Here is an 18,861-nt window from a genome sequence, read left to right as displayed (position 1 = left end):
TATGTTGTATATGACTGTTGTACTGTTGCACGACTATAGCCACGGGCTAGGTTGCTAACTGTTAACGTTTCGGAAGGAGCGGGACCTATTCTATTCTGTTTCGGATATTTCTGCCACGCTTATAACTTCTGCGCGATATACCAGCTCCCGGCCATGTTTTTGATCATTGCCACCGGGATGCATTTACTGTTGATTACACGTCGAGCGAGATGGGGTCTCGTGGCTGCGCCACCTGTTTGACTCTCAACCGGTTCATGCAACCCGCATGGCTCCCATTAATGTTTGCTGCTGACAATGTGCTCGCGGGAGCGGCGGGCGGCCCCCGGCACAGCGCCCTCCTCTGGTGGGGAGGCATAACTGTGTAGGGTCGAACCAGCGTCAGGGGAGATAACAGTCTCGCGGACAGGGTATCGCCCCCTCCCGGCCTGGTGGAGGTACTGCGCGCCTGTTTTGTCGCAGCATGCCTGGCAGATACACCCCCCCCCCCCCTTTTACCGACAGTTCTGGGTTCCAGCCGTTGACCTTACTATTGGCTTATGGTTCAATTTGATTTTTTCTTGTTTGCTTTACACTCTGAGGCACTTTTGTATACAGGGAAATGTGGCAGTTGGCCACGGGGATGGTTCTACGAGTGGTAGGTTTGAAGTCTCTGGAAATGTTGGTGAGTCCCTGTGATGTTGGGGAAAGACACACCGGTCCCACACATTTATATGTCATTATTATATGTTTTATGTATGGCTCGAAATACGTGTGCATAGTGTTTAAGTTAAGTGAATTCTACATGCCCACAGGCTTGCCCAGGTCTGCCCCACCTACACGCCCTTCAATGTTCTATGGCTACGGCTAACTCTGAGAGCTTCAAGCTCTGCTCCTGGAATGTTCGAGGCCTGCAGAGGTTGGCTAAGAGGAAGGCGATTCTCACCTTTTTAAGGAGGGAGAATGTGTCGATTGCTTTTTTACAAGAAACTCATATGGGGCCCAACGACACTGCTAAACTCCAAAAGAGCTGGGTAGGACAGGTCTTTGCTACAAACTATTCTACGTTTAGTAGGGGCGTGGCCATATTGATCAATAAAAATCTCCCCTTTAGACTTATAACTTCCTCTGTGGATAGCCAAGGTCGCTATGTGATTATCAAAGGGGTTCTTAAGGGTAAAGAAATGACATTTATGAATGTATACTGTCCCCCAGGCTATTCCCCTGACTTTCTATCCAAGATATTTGCTGAATTTAATGGCCTGGCCTCTGAGAACGCCTTTGTGGGCGGAGACTTTAATTGTCACCTCATACCGTCTCTTGACAAACTCCCACCCAGTCTGACTCCCCCCTCTAGGCAAGCAAAGATGCTCACCTCCCTATGCGAAGACACTGGATACTCAGATGTCTGGAGAACCCTTTGCCCATCCGAACTGAAGTTCACCTTTTTTAGCGGCCCACACAAGAGCAACAGTAGAATAGACTATTTCTTCATCCCTTCCTCTAAGCTCTTTCTAGTATCGTCCTGCACAATCAGAAGCATCGTTCTATCGGATCACGCCCCTATATACCTGGTCTACTCCCTGTCAGAAGAGAGAGCGCTGTCGAGGCGTTGGCGCCTCAACCCATACCTCCTCAAAGATGATATATTTGTCTCCTATTTCGAATCGGAATTTAAAATGTTCTACTCAATTAACTTTCGCTCTACGGATAACCCGTCTCTACTCTGGGAAACATCTAAGGTCTTTTCTCGTGGACTGATTATATCTTATGTATCATCCAAGAAGCGCAAGAAAAATTAACAATGTAAACTTCTTGAATCCAAACTAGCCGACCTTGAAAATCAGCATGTTTCAAACCCAGCCCCGGCTGTGCTTATGTAGCTTACGGCCACCAGAGCGGCGCTAAACACTCTTCTGATCCAGGACGCCGAATATTCTCTTAAATTTGCCAAACAGAGAATGTACGAACACGGTGACAAGCCGGGTAGGTGCCTGGCTAACTTGGCAAAAAAAAGGGCCGACACCCAAGTAATAGCCTCAATCTCTGACTCCAACGGGGTCAGGTCCTTTGACACCAAAACTATTAACAAAGAGTTTGCCTCTTTCTATGCCCAACTCTATAGGACCGAGCGACCCGATGGTGCTCTCTCTGACATGCAGGCCTTCTTCGCTGAATTACACCTCCCTAAGGTATCGAAAGATCAGAACCTGCTCCTTAACGCCCCAATTACGAAGGAAGAAGCTCTGGGCGCCCTTAAGGCTATGCCATCTGGTAAGGCTCCGGGCCCGGACGGTTTCGGATGCGAGTTTTATAAAGAGTTCGGTCATATTCTATTAGATCCCCTGGTGGCAATGCTTAATCACTCCGCTGAGGTGGGGATACTGCCCCAGTCTCTACGGGAAGCTAATATCTGCCTTCTCCTTAAGAAGGGTAAATGCCCTGAGGAGTGCGCCTCCTATAGGCCTATAGCCCTACTCAATTCGGACCAAAAGTTGCTTTCAAAGATCCTGTCCATGCGCCTGGAAAAAGTACTCCCTTTTATTATTAACGAGGATCAGACCGGTTTTATTAAGGGTAGGAACTCTACCGACAACATGAGACGGCTCCTCAATATCATCCAAATGACTCGTGAGACAGACCACCCCACGGTGGTTCTGTCTCTCGACGCGGAGAAGGGATTTGACCTTGTAGAAACCCTAACCCTCGCTGAATTTGGCTTAGGTGACACCTTTATTGACTGGGTCAAGGTTCTTTACAACTCGCGGATGTCGGCGGTCCTGACTAATGGACTTAGGTCTAGCAACTTTCCTCTGCAGCGGGGGAACCCCCAGGGGGATCCTCTTAGCCCTTTACTATTCGACATGGCCATAGAACCACTCGCACAGGCCGTAAGGCAGTCAGCCGAGATCTCAGGTATTAGAGTGAGTGGAGGGAGCACAAAATCACTCTTTACGCGGACGACGTGCTGATCTTTGTGTCTAAGCCTGACTCTTCAATTCCATGTCTTGGAACCTTCTCGGGGTACAAAATAAACTTTTCCAAATCCGAAGCAATGCCACTTGGGACACTCAAATCTATCCCGATACTGCCCGAGCCCTTCCCATTTCGCTGGTCGCCCTCCGGCTTCGTTTACCTAGGAGTATTTGTGACACCCACCTATGATACGTTGGCTAAGGCCAATTTTCCCCCTCTTTTAGACACCATAAGGGCAGACTTAGTTAGATGGGCCCCTTTACCGATCTCCTGGCTGGGTAGGATTACCCTCGTCAAGATGAACGTACTCCCCAGACTGTTGTACCCTCTCCAAATGATCCCAGTGCTGCTGACAAACAAGGTTATCAAGGTGCTGGAAGGCTGGCTAAGCTCATTCATTTGGAATGGGAAGAAACCGCGTCTGAAAATGGCCAAATTACAGATGGATAGTGAAGATGGGGGTCTAGACCTACCTAATATTAGACACTACCAGCTGGCGGCACACCTTAGGGTGCTGGTCGGCTGGTTCAGATCAGACCCACTGTCAATATGGCTGGACGTTGAATCCTCGCAATCTAAGTCCCCCCTGTGGAACCTACTATTTATCAAAGACTGTAGGTCTGTGAGGAAGATGTGCTCCAACCCCATCACATTATGTTCCGTCAAGGCCTGGAAGACTGTCCGTAAGGTGGAGGGCCGAGCCAAGCTGACCTCTCCTCTTACCCAGATTGTAGGCAATCCTGACTTAGACCAAATCGGCGGCGGCTTCAAGACCTGGTATAAGCAGGGCATAACCGATCTTGGCCACCTGTTTGATGGCCGGACCCTAATGTCCTTTACACAGCTGCAGCAGCGATATGGCCTATTGAAAGCGGAATTTTTTAGGTACCTACAAATTAGGCAGTTTATCACCAAGGACACCTCACTTTTAACTGACATCTCCAACTCGCAGGTGGAGAAAGCCCTCTCCTTGCAGATCCCCAAAAAACAAATATCTATCTTCTATAGTACTCTGAACCTTAATTCATCTTTATCTTCCTATGTTACTAAACAGTCCTGGGAAGAGGATTTGGACATAGAAATCACAGATGCAGACTGGCAGGATACGTGGACCTACGCAAAAAGAATCTCGGTTTGTAACCGCACCAAGGCCATCCAAATTAGAATATTGCATCGCATTCATATTACCCCCGCCCGTAAAAGTAAAATGGATCCCAATGCGTCCCCACTTTGCTTTAAATGCAAGATAGAGATTGGAAATCACGTCCACTGTTTTTGGACCTGTGTAAAACTACAGAGCTACTGGTACGACGTTGTAGAAGAACTGTCTGACATATTTCACACCCCCATCGAGCTGGATCCCCTCTGCCTTTTGCTGGGCCTCCCAGATATTCATGTTACCAATTCCAAGCATAAGAGACCATTTGTTGTTGACATTTGCTGCTAGAAAGAACATCCTATTGTTTTGGATCAAGGACGAGGTCCCGTCAATAAGGTCATGGCACAATATCATAATGGAATGTATCCCCTGTGAATATATTACGTGTATGCTGCATTCCAAGTTGGACACTTTTTATGAGATCTGGGACCCCTATCTGTCACATATTGGGCCTGCACTGTCCACCACTGTACTCGCCGGATTTCCCCATTACCAGTAACCTCCCACTGCTGCCTTGTTTTGTTTTGTCTGACGGTACTGGCATTGTAAATACTGTACATGTCCTATTGACTACAGTGGTACTATACATGTTCTCTTGACTGCGGTAATACTGTACATGTTCTCTTGACTACAGTAGTGCTGTACATGTGCCCTTGACTACAGTAATACTGTACATATCTACTTGACTACAGTAGTACTGTACATGCCCACTTGACTACAATGATACTGTACATGTCCTCTTGGCTACAGTAGTGCGGTACATGTTCTCTTGACTACAGTAATGCTGTACATATACCTTTGACTACAGTAATGCGGTACATGCCCACTTGACTACAGTGATACTGTACATTAGGGTGCATCAAATTGCAATGCAAAAATTTAATCTCAACATATCAATCTGTGTGGGGTTGCATTCTGTTCGGACAAACATAAAAATGATTTGTGCAGAGTTTGGGAAAGATTCGTTGAGATTTAGAGGTACCACACAGCATGTGAAATATATGAAAATTGGCCTTTTTGGGCGTTTTACTAGATAACATGACAAGGCAATTTCAAAAACGGCAAGAAATAGTTTTTGAGAACAACATTTATTAACCCTAACATTTAAGAACAAAATGTTTGATAACAACATTGAAATAGTCTTTCAAACATGTCTCAAGCATCCTAGAGTCCTAAACCTGGTCCAGCTTGCGCTTGCAGCAGCGAAGATTTGGCCGTGTTGAGCGGTCATGCTCAACTGCCTGTAGCACATTCTGCAGGTGCTCCTCGCTCCTGGCTGCTGCCACAAAGTCTGACGTCAGTTTGACGCCACGCTCGGCACAGTCATTCACAACATTGATGGCACGTACATTCACTGCACCCATCTGAAATGCTGTACTGGTAACCCAATCCTCTACATCCAGTGAAAGAAACGCGGGATCGATGTGCAGCAGGTGCATGCCGAACCAGCAGTCTGGGTTGGCGAGGTCAGCCAAGCTGGTGGTCGGCGAGAGGGTTGGAAACTTTGGCTTGCCGAAGCCAGTGCCAAAGCGGAGCTGTGGGGCTTGCATGGATATATCAGCCGGCTTGTGCTCCAATATAGCATCTGCAAGTGCGCGCCGCTCGCCAACTGGCACCTTGGTGCTGAAGAGTGCCAGGGGCAGCATCTCGCCTGACAGGTAACATAGGTGCCGCTTCAGCGCCTTAATCGCTGATGCTGCGATGCCCTCGTCAACAGACTTGTATGCGTACAGGTTGTGGTAGAGTGTAAGGTCATTCCATGCCGCATCTACGGCCGTGTCGCAGGTCAACCACCACGTTGCGTAGATGTGCGTGATGAAGTTGGCAAACGCCCGAATCTTCAGCACCTGCTGCTGCGTAGTGATGGTCCCCTGAGGAAGCAAGGCAATGTGCTGCTCCATCAAGGCCAGCTTGAGAGTGTAGAGCAGCTTAGCCATCCACCGCGCCTTGTGCAGTGCTCCCGGTCGTTGGAAGTTAACTGGAGTGTGCTCTGCACTGTCTGCACTCAGATACACAAGACATAGCTGCACGAACTCGCGATAGTCGCCTCGCTTGTAGTCGAGCACTCCTGCAGCGCACACAATTAGTTCAGCGCGCAACTTGCCCAGGAACGGTGTTTCGGCATCGCCAGGAATGTAGCGGGCCAATGGGCCGCTGTCCTTGTGTGGCAACAGGTTCCAGTTGTCGCGCAGACGTGTAAACAATGTAACCTCTGGCGAGCGTGACGTCTCCACCTTGAGGTCAGTGAAGATGTGGCTGAGGAGCACCTCGCCGATGTGGTGCCGGCACCCGGACCAGAGCAGTGGTCGACCCAGTGAGAGCTGGATGGCAATGCAGGCTGCCGTGAGATGGCCAGTGTTTGACGCGGTGGTGTCAAATGCCATGTTGACAACCTGATCGGTGCAGCACCAGTCCTGCAGCAGCTTGCATGTCAGCCGGGCAATGATCGTTCCACATGCCTCATCAGTCCCCTTCATGTATGCTGGCACACCAAGCAGTTTGAGCCGCTCCGCGTCTCCGATCACGACCACTGTCAGACGCTCCTCCAACTGGCGCACATTGTTGAGCATTGGCGTCAACTTGCTGTCCCAGTGCTTGGTCTGCTGTTGCGTAGGATGTGGAGACCATTGCCGAATTGCCACCGGATTCCTCGATCAGACCGCGCGTGAAGGCAGCCTGCTGCATTGGTGTGATCTTCAACCTTGTAGCCAGTGACACAAGACTCGGCCGGCTGAGAATGTCTGATGGAATGAAGGCTGTGGTGCCAGTCTTCTTACGCTCACGGGTGGGTGTGTTCTCAGCCGGTGGAGCAGCTGTTTCATCTGCATTGCTGTCTTCATCACTTTCGCTTCCCAACACCACCGCCATGCTGGACCTCGCAGTCATCTCCTGCTGCTCCTTGGTAAAGCATGCCTGCTGCGCTGCTTCACGCTCCTGTCGCCGCTTCAACTTGGATTGCAGATTGGCATCCAATGCTCCAAATGTGGCCACTCTGTCGCCCTTCATGCTGGCCAGGAAAGCAATGTCCTCTGGATCACAGATCAGCTCCTCTGCATTTGGAGACCACAGCGGGAATGTGGCATCCAGCTTGTGCTCCATTGCGTCCACCAGTCGAGCTGTAGCCTCACTGGAGCGCCTGGCCTTTGGAATTTGCCGCAGCTTGTTGCTAGCATCGACGAGCGCTACTATCTTGACGCATGCTCGACGATCACTCACCATTGGAATATTGGCCTTTCCATAAAATGGCTGCACCTGCTCCAAAACGCCCTTAGCCGCATGGAACCGTGACAAGGCTCCGGTCAAACATGGCCGCTTGGCATGCAGTTGCGTGTCGCAGTTGTACAGCATGCACCGCAAGATCTGGCGACCACTTGGCAGTTTGGCACCAGTGATGATGGGATCTGCATTGGTTATGCTGGGGCCCAGACCAAAGACCAGGCTGCGGCTGCTCTGGCGGGAGCCTAAGGGCGGCGACGCCATCTTGTGAGAACTGGATAGCTGGAGATATAGTTGGAGAGCTGGATCATGTGGTGGGTGATGGTGGAGTTGGGGGAATTGAGTAAACTCTGATGCAGAGCCACACAGGTAAAGCTATTTATAGGCCCATCCCGCCCATCCCCCCAAAAATTGCAGGACCAGGTGCGAGATGAAACAATGTTGCAACTCACACACACACACACACACAGACACACACAGACACTAACAGCAGGCCATGTTGGGAGAGGACAGCATGTACTGATGTACCGTTGCACATCTAAATCACCTCGTATTGCAAAAATATTTTGCATGTATTGTTTTTACATGGATGGTAACACTTTTAGCACCCATACAAATCAATACGCTGGAAATGTGTATTTTGATGCACCCTACTGTACATGCCCTCTTGACTACAATAATACTGTACATGCCCACTTGACTACATTGATACTGTACGTGTCCTCTTGGCTGCAGTAGTACTGTACATGCACTCTGGGCTACTAGGGAATACACGGTCATATGCACACGTTCACAACACACATATATGCATGTACACATAAAACATATACATAGGTAAAGCACACGCACATATGGGTAGGTAGAACACACATATATATAGCACACGAGATAATGCGCACACGTGAAAGCCACACTTATTTTATTTTATTTATTTTATTTCTATTGTCATTTCCTTATTTAATTTTTTATTGTCTTTTTTCTTTGCCCGTCTTGTGATGTTATTACTGTTGTTAGTGTCATTATTTTTATTATTGTTAACGGTATGGTATTGTGATGTCTTGTTCTATGTTGAAAATTGAAAATAAAAACATTTATAAAAAAAAGAAAAAAAAATGTGGGTTAATGCGTTAATAAAGCTTTAACTTTGACAGCCTTAGTTATTACACATTCTTACACATACATGTATGTTGAACATCTGAGGTAACAAAGGAAAAAAGCCAAAAGCACTTACTCCTCAGACATTCTTTGACAATTTTACAGCCCAAAATACAAAAAAGATCCAGGCGGAATAGGTAACAAAGGGTTGAAGAAATATTGTCTGAACTGTCAGATGCAAACTGGCTGTGTGACATAACCGAGCATCTCGCTCAATTGAATAAGAAGCTGTAGGGACGCAAACAAGTCCCACCCAAAACTTGAACCGAGACAACCCTTATTTTGTTATTTTTGAGTACAGTTACAGTTGTGTGTTCATGCAGACACATAATAGCAATTTCATTACGAATTGAAAATGGGGGACCCTGATGTAAACAAGTCGAAAGTCTTTCTCTGGTCTGCATCCCCTTAACAATTGTGTGTATTGAGCTGTACTGTACTGTACCCATTCTGCAATCTGTTAATTAAAGTTAATTAAACTATCTTCCATTAGTTGGATGTATGGCCTCTGCAAGGTTGTGTGCAGCCATTTGTTTTTGTAACATCTGCTACATCTGTCCCACGTGTTCTTTGCAGCTCACAGTTGTTAGTTCTGCCCCTCTTGACTGTGACAAAAAGGTTTTGAACAAACTTAATGTCATAGCTTGTATTTGATGATATTCTTTGTTATTTACTTGAATGGTTTGATCATTGATTGATGGAGTAATATGGGGTTCTGATAAACTAAAATTATTTGTTAAAATAACATAAGCTAACATATATTTTTACATTTATGCAAATGAATATGCAATATGTATAACTTGAATAAGTAATAAATACAGAAACACCATGTTTAACAATATGTAAATGTGTAGCTACATTTATTTTACATTACATTAACATTTATACGGTCTTTGGCCGTTTCAGGGCAACCATAATGCTGATGTGGCCCTCTGTGAAAATGAGTTTGACACCCCTGCGCTAGAGGATTGAGAGAAGCTCAGAACTGTGTGTGAAGGCTGCAGAGGGGAAATATGATTCCGATCACAGATTTTTGAAATATTGATATTAAAGACGAGTTAGGGCGTCCTCTGCAACTTGAGCATGGCTAGGAAGGACGCCTAAACACGTTTTCGGCACTTAAAGTGTTAACTGGGACAGCAAACATATTCATTCAGCAACAAAACGAAAACAAAAACACCTAGTCTAACCATGGCCTTAAATTAGTACCTTTGTGAGGTTACAGTTTTATAATTTACATTACATTGATTGAACAGATAAATATATATCTTTTAAAGATGGTTTTTCTAATACAGAAGATATTTAGAACATTAATTCTAATATTTTCTTTGTTATTTATTTTGTCCAGTAAGACTTGAAAATAGCTATTTGTTGATTTTTAAGTTATTTTCGTGAGATGTCAGAGAGATTACTTTAGGCATAATAAAGCATGTTGAGTAACTTTGGTTATAGAGATATTATTTTGTTATATAAAATAATAATATTATATCCATACAGAGGCGTACTTTAAATATATGCATTGCTATTCCTAGCACTATTTGGGCAACTGTACACAATTCCTGTGAGTCTATTGAACACATCTGTAAGCTTTTATTAAAAAAAATGCATTGTTTTATATTTCTAATCAAGTACTCAAAAGCCAAATTTTTCTCACTTTGGATTTCAGGCTGTGTTGGCCTGGCTCCGCCCATAAGCACTTTGAGTGACAGTCATCCACACAGTCTGCGACTGGCACAGAAAGAGATAGAGAGAGACTGAGGGGGATACAAATTAATTTGGCTGCGGGGGGCATAATCCCACGGGACAATGCATTGGTAACTTGTTTCAAATTACAATATATACCTAACCCCTGTGATTATTATTCAGGTGCATAAACCGTGCCTTCATAATGGCTTAAAGAAAATAAAAATCCATCGGTTGGTTGTCATTTTATAGCGTCGTGAATATAAGGTTTATCGCACCTTTCGTCTCGTCTTTTTTCTGGGGAGCTAGATAATAGGCTAAACGTTGGCGCCGTTATATCAAACGCCATTTCTGCTGTATATATACGAATGAAATAAAACAAACTGTGTAGCATCCGGACTAATCATAAATCCATTATTCCAGGCTGAAATATGCGTTCGGTAACGGGATCAAAGATGAAGGGTCTTCGTTTGGAACCCGAGGCTCATATGACACGCCCACAGACAGTGAAAAGATTTTTTTTTTCAATCGCCCTCAATGATACTGCAGTGGAGCGATGGCGCCCCTAAGCGGATCTGGTCGGTATTGCATGTTTCGAAAATCAAATATGTGGGTAGGTCCTGCATGTCGATCGCGGACGTTAATAGTGTTATAAATATGGAATAAAACAATAACAACTCGCCACAAGTTAACTCGTGGCTCTGGTCCTCAACGGGTGGAATCGAATCACGAGTTAACTCGTGGACGGTCCACATAGTGTTAACAATTGTGTGTATTGCTACTGGATTTACCAGATCCAGAGTGAATGAATGAATGAATGAAAACTTTATTTAATACACGAGACCCTCTTCTTGGGACCAAGTAAGGTTTCGTCGATAATCCAATGTACAGTTACCCCCCCCCCCCCCCCCACCCCGCCTACCCAACCACCTCCAATGTACAGTCCCCCCACCCCACCTACCCAACCTCCTCCAATGTACAGTTTCTTCGTCAAATGTATATATACTCTCTTTTTTAGACTATTTTTGTATCACAAACAATACTGTATTTGTAAATCTGGTATGTCATAAATGTATAGATGTAGCAGTACTGTCTATCTGTATGTGTATGTTATGATGAATTGAAAATGGGGGACCCTGATGTAAACAAGATGAAAGTATTTCTCTGGTCTGCATCCCCTTAACAATTGTGTGTATTGAGCTGTACTGTATTGTACCCATTCTGCAATCTGTTAATAAAATGTTCAATCAATCAATATTTAACAGATTGCAGAATGGGTACAATACAGTACGGCTCAATACAGACACAATTGTTAAGGGGATGCAGACCAGAGAAAGACTTTTGTCTTGTTTACATCATCAGGGTCCCCCATTTTCAATTCATAGTGACATTTATGACATTACACAACATTGACATCATGACATTTATGGCATAGTAGGGACATACTACAGGTCAGGTATATTGTAATGTTACATTTGTGACATATATGATATGCAAATATACAGTAATCAATGTTACCCATAGATCCTAACAGAGAATATATACATTATGATGGGGAGGAGACTGTACATTAGGAGGGGGTAGAAAAAAGATACATACGGTGAGGAGAGAATATACGGTGGGGAGGAGACCGTCTACACAGATACACCTGTGTGATGTTTAAGGATGGGTACCGAATTCGGTACTTTTGAGGTACCGAACCGAAACACGTCGGTACTACCGAGTATCGATTCAAGTGAGATACCAAAAAAAAAATTTACTTTTTTTTTATACCTTTTTTCTTTTCATGTCAACGTTCACACGCACAATATATGCTTACCTAGGATTTGACTTGATTCAACAACAAAGCAGTCGGAGCAATGGCAAGCCGAAAACTGTCGAAATTGTAGTTATTTGAAGTTTGGATTTTTTTCACGACTGAGGTAGGTAAATACAATTTCTTGAGACTAAAGTACAGAAAAAAGGTACCGTTGGGTACCGGTATCGATTCACAGGTACCGGTACCGGTATCGGTTCAAATGTGAAAGGTACCCATCCCTAGTGATGTTGCTACGGAGTTAAGCTAATAAAGGTGACTCACAACCACAACAGGGGACTCACGTATTTGTACTGTGAAGTAACAGTTAACACGACAATGACAAATGTGTTGTTTCTGTTTTTCTTTTTGACATACTTGCGGCACACGGAACAAGTTAACTCACCACTCTACAGCCCGCAGTAGCCTAGCCAGTCTCTTGAAACACCGCTATCTTCAAACTTCCACTTAACTTCCATTTTGTTGGGTGGTGGTGCTCATCCTTTTCGTCTGAGAAAACCGCAGTGGTTTTTCTTTTTAGTGGCCAGCTTACTCCTTCCATTTAACCGACGCTATTAGCTAACGTTAGCTAAATCGGTATAGCAGCGAGAGCAAGCAGCGTGGTGGCTGTGACGTCTGTAAACAAGGAGAGTTGATGCGCGACTTGGCTGCAAAAAAGACGACTGTCGTAAAACCAAAACACACCAGAGTTTTTAATTACCGTAATTCCTCCAATAGTAACCGGGTCTCAAATACAAGCCGGGTCTCTATTAATGGCCGGGTGCGCTCTTGAGCTAAGCAATTATAAGCCGGCCTCCTAATACAAGCCGGGTTACTAATATACTGAGCTGCATACTGAGCTAGTTACTTGATTTCACTTTGAAAACGTTGAAATGACCAGTGACCACCTGTAATTGCACTGTTTACTATTTCATACAGTACTTGGTTTCAATAAATGAACCCAGTACATTTTACTGGGTTCAAACTGACACAAAATGTTGATTTATTCATTATGATCCGTTTGAACATTTGAAATATAGGCCTCCCTCTTATACAGGCCTCCTCCTAATACAAGCCTGGTACCCGCTACAGTTGAAACAAATACAAGCCGGGGTTACTATTAGAGGAATTACGGTATTTTACATGACTATTTTGTTAGCCGCCATGTGGCGGACAGACCTCTCAGATGTCACTCCAATAGCCTCCAGCTGCAACCGCGGAGCGAGCAGCGTCCTGTCTCTCGAGTCGCTGAGTGATGACTCTGCTTGGCGCGGCGCGATAGAAAAAAAATTCTATTTGGCGCCTCTGATTGGCTCGATTTTGTTTAAATCTGTATGCATCTACAAATCATATTATACCAAGGTAGCCAATTCCGTCAGACTGCGAATCAAATGGACGGATCTCCCCAATAAAATTTACGGAAATCAGTCTGGAGACGGAACGCTTTAATGCCTGATTATTGTACAGATCGGAATACGGGCGTGCGCATGGGAGCATGCGCAAAGATATTACAGTGATATGCTGGTGCTCGACTGCAAGGGAGAGGGAGAGAGGGACACACAGAGCACTGTAAACGCTGCATGTGTGAGAGAAGACGGGTCCCCCTCTCTATCTCTCTCCCTCGCAGAGTCGCAGTCAAGCACTTTCTCGTTTGAGGAAGTGTCGGGTTACACTATCTGCCTCGCTCTGTTTGAGGAAGTGAAGATTTTCCACTCGCTCTGCTGTCGCTGTCAACCATAGAGGGGGCGTTAGTTATGCAAATCAGTGCTATATTAACGTCAGCAAAACGGTCAAATCAGAACAGCTTAGTTGAGTGAGGGAAGATCTCATGAACTCGAGACTAGACTGATGAGTCAATATGGTAATTAGAGACGCAAACCCATTGATACTAACCCCTATTACTATAAAACCATGCTAAACACAGAAAAAAGCCATTTATAATGCATGTGCCCTTTAAAAATTGCAAGGCATCTTTGAGTCTCTCTCTCTCACCAATATACTCTCACACCAATATACCCCCCCCCCCCCCCCCACACACACACACACACACTTACCGCCTCATAGCTCTCCTTGTTCTTTTTCAGGAACTCTACACATTTGGCACGAACATCAATATGAAGACTCTGACAGTGCAATACCTAGAGATAGAGAGACATAGAGATAGAGTGAATGAATAAATGAAAACTTTTTTAACAGCTTGCAGAATGGGTACAATACAGTACGGCTCAATACACACAATTGTTAAGGAGATGCAGACCAGAGAAAGACGTTTGTCTCGTTTACATCAGGGTCCCCCATTTTCAATTCATAGTGACATTTATGACATACACAACATAAACATTTATGGCATAGGGACATACAGGTATATAGTACTGTTACATTTGTGACATATACGATATGCAAATATACAGTACTACTGTTACCCATAGATCCTAACAGAATATATACATATGCTGGGGGGGAGACTGTACATTAGGAGGGGGTGGGTGGGTGGTAGGGCTGGACGGTATGGTCTAAAATGTATATAACGGTATAATTTGAAGCATAGACGGTAACGGTATATATCACGGTATATTAACTTATCTTAAAATGTCTATATAAATGCTTCTGAAGGGGTAAAACACTGGTATGGCAGCTATTACTGTACTCTTGTATTACTAGGACATATTTATGCACCGATGTAAAAATTGTGGCCGATACCGATATTAATATTGCTGTTCTGGTCGATACCGATATTTACCGATGTCAATATCTCTGTATAGAAAACACTTTTTTATGATAATCAAATAAAGAGCTATTTTCCAAAACGCATTTTATTTTAACTTTTGTAACTTATTTTCAGAAATGACTGATATTTTGAAACTATTTAAGGCCAAAACATGTAAAAATAAAAAATAAAAGAGTAAAAATAATAATAAAAAAATAATCGGACCGATACCGATCTGTAAAAAAACTGCCATATGGGCCGATATTATATCGGCGGCCGATATATCGTGCATCACTACATATTTCACATAGTACAGAGGTATTTTAAGAACATTTATTGTGCAAAACTGCAATAGAAAAATGCAAACCCTTTTCTCAAGTGTCTGCAGGCAGGTAACGTAACGCGTATCTTGGATCCAGTGCTTTGACCATGTCTTTAAAGCCCTTTCTATCGACAGTTTGAAAAGGAACCATGTCATTACACAAGTAAACAGTGACAGCGTTTGTTATGTCGGTCCACCGCTGGCTTTTTTTGTCGTTTAACTTAACTTAAAACGTAAATAATCAAAAATTATAAAATGATTCTGTTACAGCTGCTGAGCTATACTATAGCTAATGTCCATCAATATCTTCCTTTTAATGAAATAGGTTTAAGAATCGAATCAGGATTGTTAGCAGAGAGAGAGAGAGAGGGATGGGGGAGACACTGGGTGGGAGAAGAAATATACATACGGTGGGGAGAAAATATAATACATACAGTGGGGAGGAGACTGTCTATTTAGGAGGGGGTGGGGGGGTTTAGACATTTACGGTGGCCAGTTTCGAATCGCAGCCTCCTGTAGGTGCTCTTTAAGAGCGGTTTTGAATGTGGGGTAGGGATTCACATCTTTTTACAGCTGTGGGTAGGGCGTTCCACATTGTTGTGGCATAATTGCGAAATGTGTTTAGTCCATTGTTTGTGCCGAATCTGGGTTGAACATGATTTGTGGAGCTCCCTCTGGTGTTGTGATCGTGGTATTCACTGACCTTTGGGAAGTATTTCGACATGTACATGGGTACCTGTGTGGTGTAGTGTATCTTGTAGACCAGGCCCATTGCAAGTTGCTGTACTCTGTCGTCTACTCTAAGCCATCCTAGGTTGTCAAAGTGGGCAGGGGTGAGGTGGGTTCTACGAGTTAGGTCAAGTAGTAGTCTGACCATTTTGTTTTGTGATGTTTGTAATCTTGTTTTTAGCGCCTTTGAGGTGCTTTGGTACCGCATGAGGTGCAAGTATAGTCGTAGTACCCTTGAATGAGTGCTCCTGCCTGAGTCTTCAGGGTATTCTTGTTTACCAGAGAGGAGATCCGGTACAAGAATCGAGTTTGTTGGTTGACTTTTTTGATTACATTATACATTACATTACACACAGAGAGATGGAGATAGAGATACTTAGAGAGATTGATTGATTGATTGAAAACTTTATTAACAGATTGCAGAATGGGTACAATACAGTACAGCTCAATACACACAATTGTTAAGGGGATGCAGACCAGAGAAAGACTTTCGTCTTGTTTACATCAGGGTCCCCCATTTTCAATTCATCAGGAGAGGGAGAGATACATAGAGGGGGATAACGAGAGAGAGAGATGGAGAGAAAAGAGATAAGACACATAAAGACAGAGAGGGGGAGAGGAGGCAGACGGAGAGAGGAAACCGAGAGATAGACAGAGAGAGAGAAGAGACTAGAGTGAGACAGAGATGGAGAGATTAAAAAACAAGAAGAGACCAACAAAAACAGAGAAAGAGAACAACAATAAGATGGGCAATCTGGTGTGAATGGAAATGTCACTTTAATTTGACAATCAAAGCAGACAGACGTGCTACTAGACTAGAGACAGACTACTGGAATGGAGACTTTGATTGATTGATTGAAAACGTTATTAACAGGTGCAGAATGGGTACAGTACAGCTCGATACATACAATTGTTAAGGGGATGCAGACCAGAGAAAGACTTTCGTCTTGTTTACATCAGGGTCCCCCATTTTCAATTTAGAGACCCTGTTGGCTGCACGACACGTGTGACAGAGAGCAGGTATGTTGATGTTGTTAGCTAACTGACATGCTAACCAGCTAGCCAGGGGGGGTGGGGGGCTAACATTAGCAGCAGCGACTTCTTCTGCACCGTTACACCGACGTTACCTGTTCCGCGACAGCTCGGAACAAACAGGAGCCGTCCTTGGCGATCTTCTTCCGATGCAGCCCGATGGACTTCAAGTAGTCGTCCATGCATCTCTCCGTCCCTCGTTCGTCGCTGTTCGTCGTCGTCTGTGCGTTGTTTCCGTTCCCATCCATGATACTTCAGCAGCAGCCCCGTAGCATCGGGGCTGGCGGGCTAACTAACGTTAGCTCACTGACTAACTAACTGTGTGTGTTTGTTTGACGGTTAACGGTCCAAACTTTAGCTACACGCATCTAGTTATTATTATTAATAACGACTCTAGTTGAACTATTAAACTAGCTAACTAGCTGAGAGCTACACGCAGCCACACGAGAGACTCGTTCCGGTTTCCTGAGAGGCGTCCTGTCGGGAGAAGTTGCTGTCTTCCTCCCTGCGCCCTGACTGCACAAAGTGAAAGTAGGCAAGTAGCGGAGTAACTTGCGGTGGTTGCTATGCTGCTAACGCGGCCATGCTAGTAGCGACACGCCCCCATGCTAGTAGCGACACGCCCCCTGCTAGTAGCGACACGCCCCCATCCGGGCTGACACGAGGTGCGTTCGATGTAACCGCCGGAGCACAGGAGAAGCATGCAACTGCAGAGCCGCAGAGCAGCGCTCTCAGACCCCGCGCTCTCCCAATGGCTGATTTGGGTCACGAGACCGTCACGAGACCTCCGCCTCTGAGCGCCACCCACCCAATGGCTCATTTGGGTCACGAGACCGCCGCCAGGGCGGGTCCGCCGCCATCTTAGCGCCACCCACCCAATGGCTGATTTGGGTACTACACAGGGCCTATAATCTCCGCTATGCCACCCGACCGCCTGCTCCATCTATCCTTTTCTATCTTTCCCTATCTCCTTATCAATAAAAAAATATAAACAAATAAACCTGTTCCGTCCTCTGAGCTTTTAAAATTGACAAACTGGTTTAGGCAACTTAGATTACAAGTCAGTTTTGGGAAAGTTATGTGAACACAGAGGGGCAGAGCTCGAGTTTTATATTAAGATATTATGTGAGCAAAAAAGAAAAGAGAAATCTATAAAGTATATATTTTACTCATACAGTATGTAAATCCTCTGGCCTGTTTGTAGAACTTCCCTGTGTTGTTGACAAAGCTAAACCCTATTGATATGAAGTCTAAATAACATGAGAGGATGCCTTCATTATTGCACTACTGAGTTATTTGCTGCTATGTTTCAATATTATAAGAAGAATTATAATAATACTTTTGAGTTTTATATTGTTTAAAACTTCAACAGCAGAAGCTTATATGCTAACCATCAAAACATTAAAGAATATTTGGAGCAATTCCATAAACCTTTCAATATCATAGCAATATCCGAAACTTGGTTTAGCTCTGAGAAAATAGTTGATTGATTGATTGAATTGATTGAAACGTTTATTAACAGATTGCAGAATGGGTACAGTACAGTACTTAAGCATTACATCACACGCAGGAGTGGTTTGTGACCAATAAACCATGCCTAGGGGTGGTTGTTAGGCCCGAGGCGCAGCCGAGGGTCGTTAGACCCCCCTAGGCATGGTTTATTGGTCACAAATCACGACTGCACGTGGTGTAAAGCTTTTATACAACTGCCAGATTCATCCAACCTTATTTCTATACAATAAACACACATTAATCGAAGATTTATTGAAAAAACCATCCGCCAGAAAAAGTAGTTCCCACAACTCCATGTGGAAGCAGCTTGAAGTGCATCCAACCAAACTAACACATCCAACTGTGTATTATTGGAATGATTGAGAGAAGTTGCCTCATGTGGAAGCAGCTTGAAGTGCATCCAACCAACTAACACATCCAACTGTGTATTATTGGAATGATTGATTGAAAATTGTATTACCAGATGCAGAATGGGTACAATACAGTACGGCTCAATACACACAATTGTTAAGGGAATGCATAGGAAAAAAACGTTTTCTTCGCCCTATTTTTTTATTTATTTCTTTTAGCCTAAACTTAACCAGTTGGAAACCAGGGGT

General features: G+C 44.4%; 1 protein-coding gene across 1 annotated transcript in view; it reads right to left on the bottom strand.

Moving 5' to 3' along the window:
* The window catches only part of otud4 (OTU deubiquitinase 4), a 138,068-nt gene extending 120,812 nt beyond the window's left edge, over positions 1 to 17,256 (bottom strand). The window contains exons 1-2 of the mRNA XM_084334900.1: positions 16,846 to 17,256; positions 14,015 to 14,098 (exon numbers count right to left, since the gene is read on the bottom strand). Of these exons, the coding sequence (XP_084191026.1) occupies positions 14,015 to 14,098; positions 16,846 to 16,998 (237 nt within the window). The 5' untranslated portion in view covers positions 16,999 to 17,256. The remainder of the gene's footprint in view (positions 1 to 14,014; positions 14,099 to 16,845) is intronic.
* Between the last annotated feature and the right edge of the window lie 1,605 nt (positions 17,257 to 18,861).

Source organism: Notolepis coatsorum (assembly GCF_963971535.1).
Source record: "Notolepis coatsorum genome assembly, chromosome: 1".
Classification (NCBI taxonomy): Eukaryota; Metazoa; Chordata; class Actinopteri; order Aulopiformes; family Paralepididae; genus Notolepis; species Notolepis coatsorum.
Note: the sequence above shows the minus strand (reverse complement) of the source record. Positions and strands in the feature narration are given on the sequence as shown.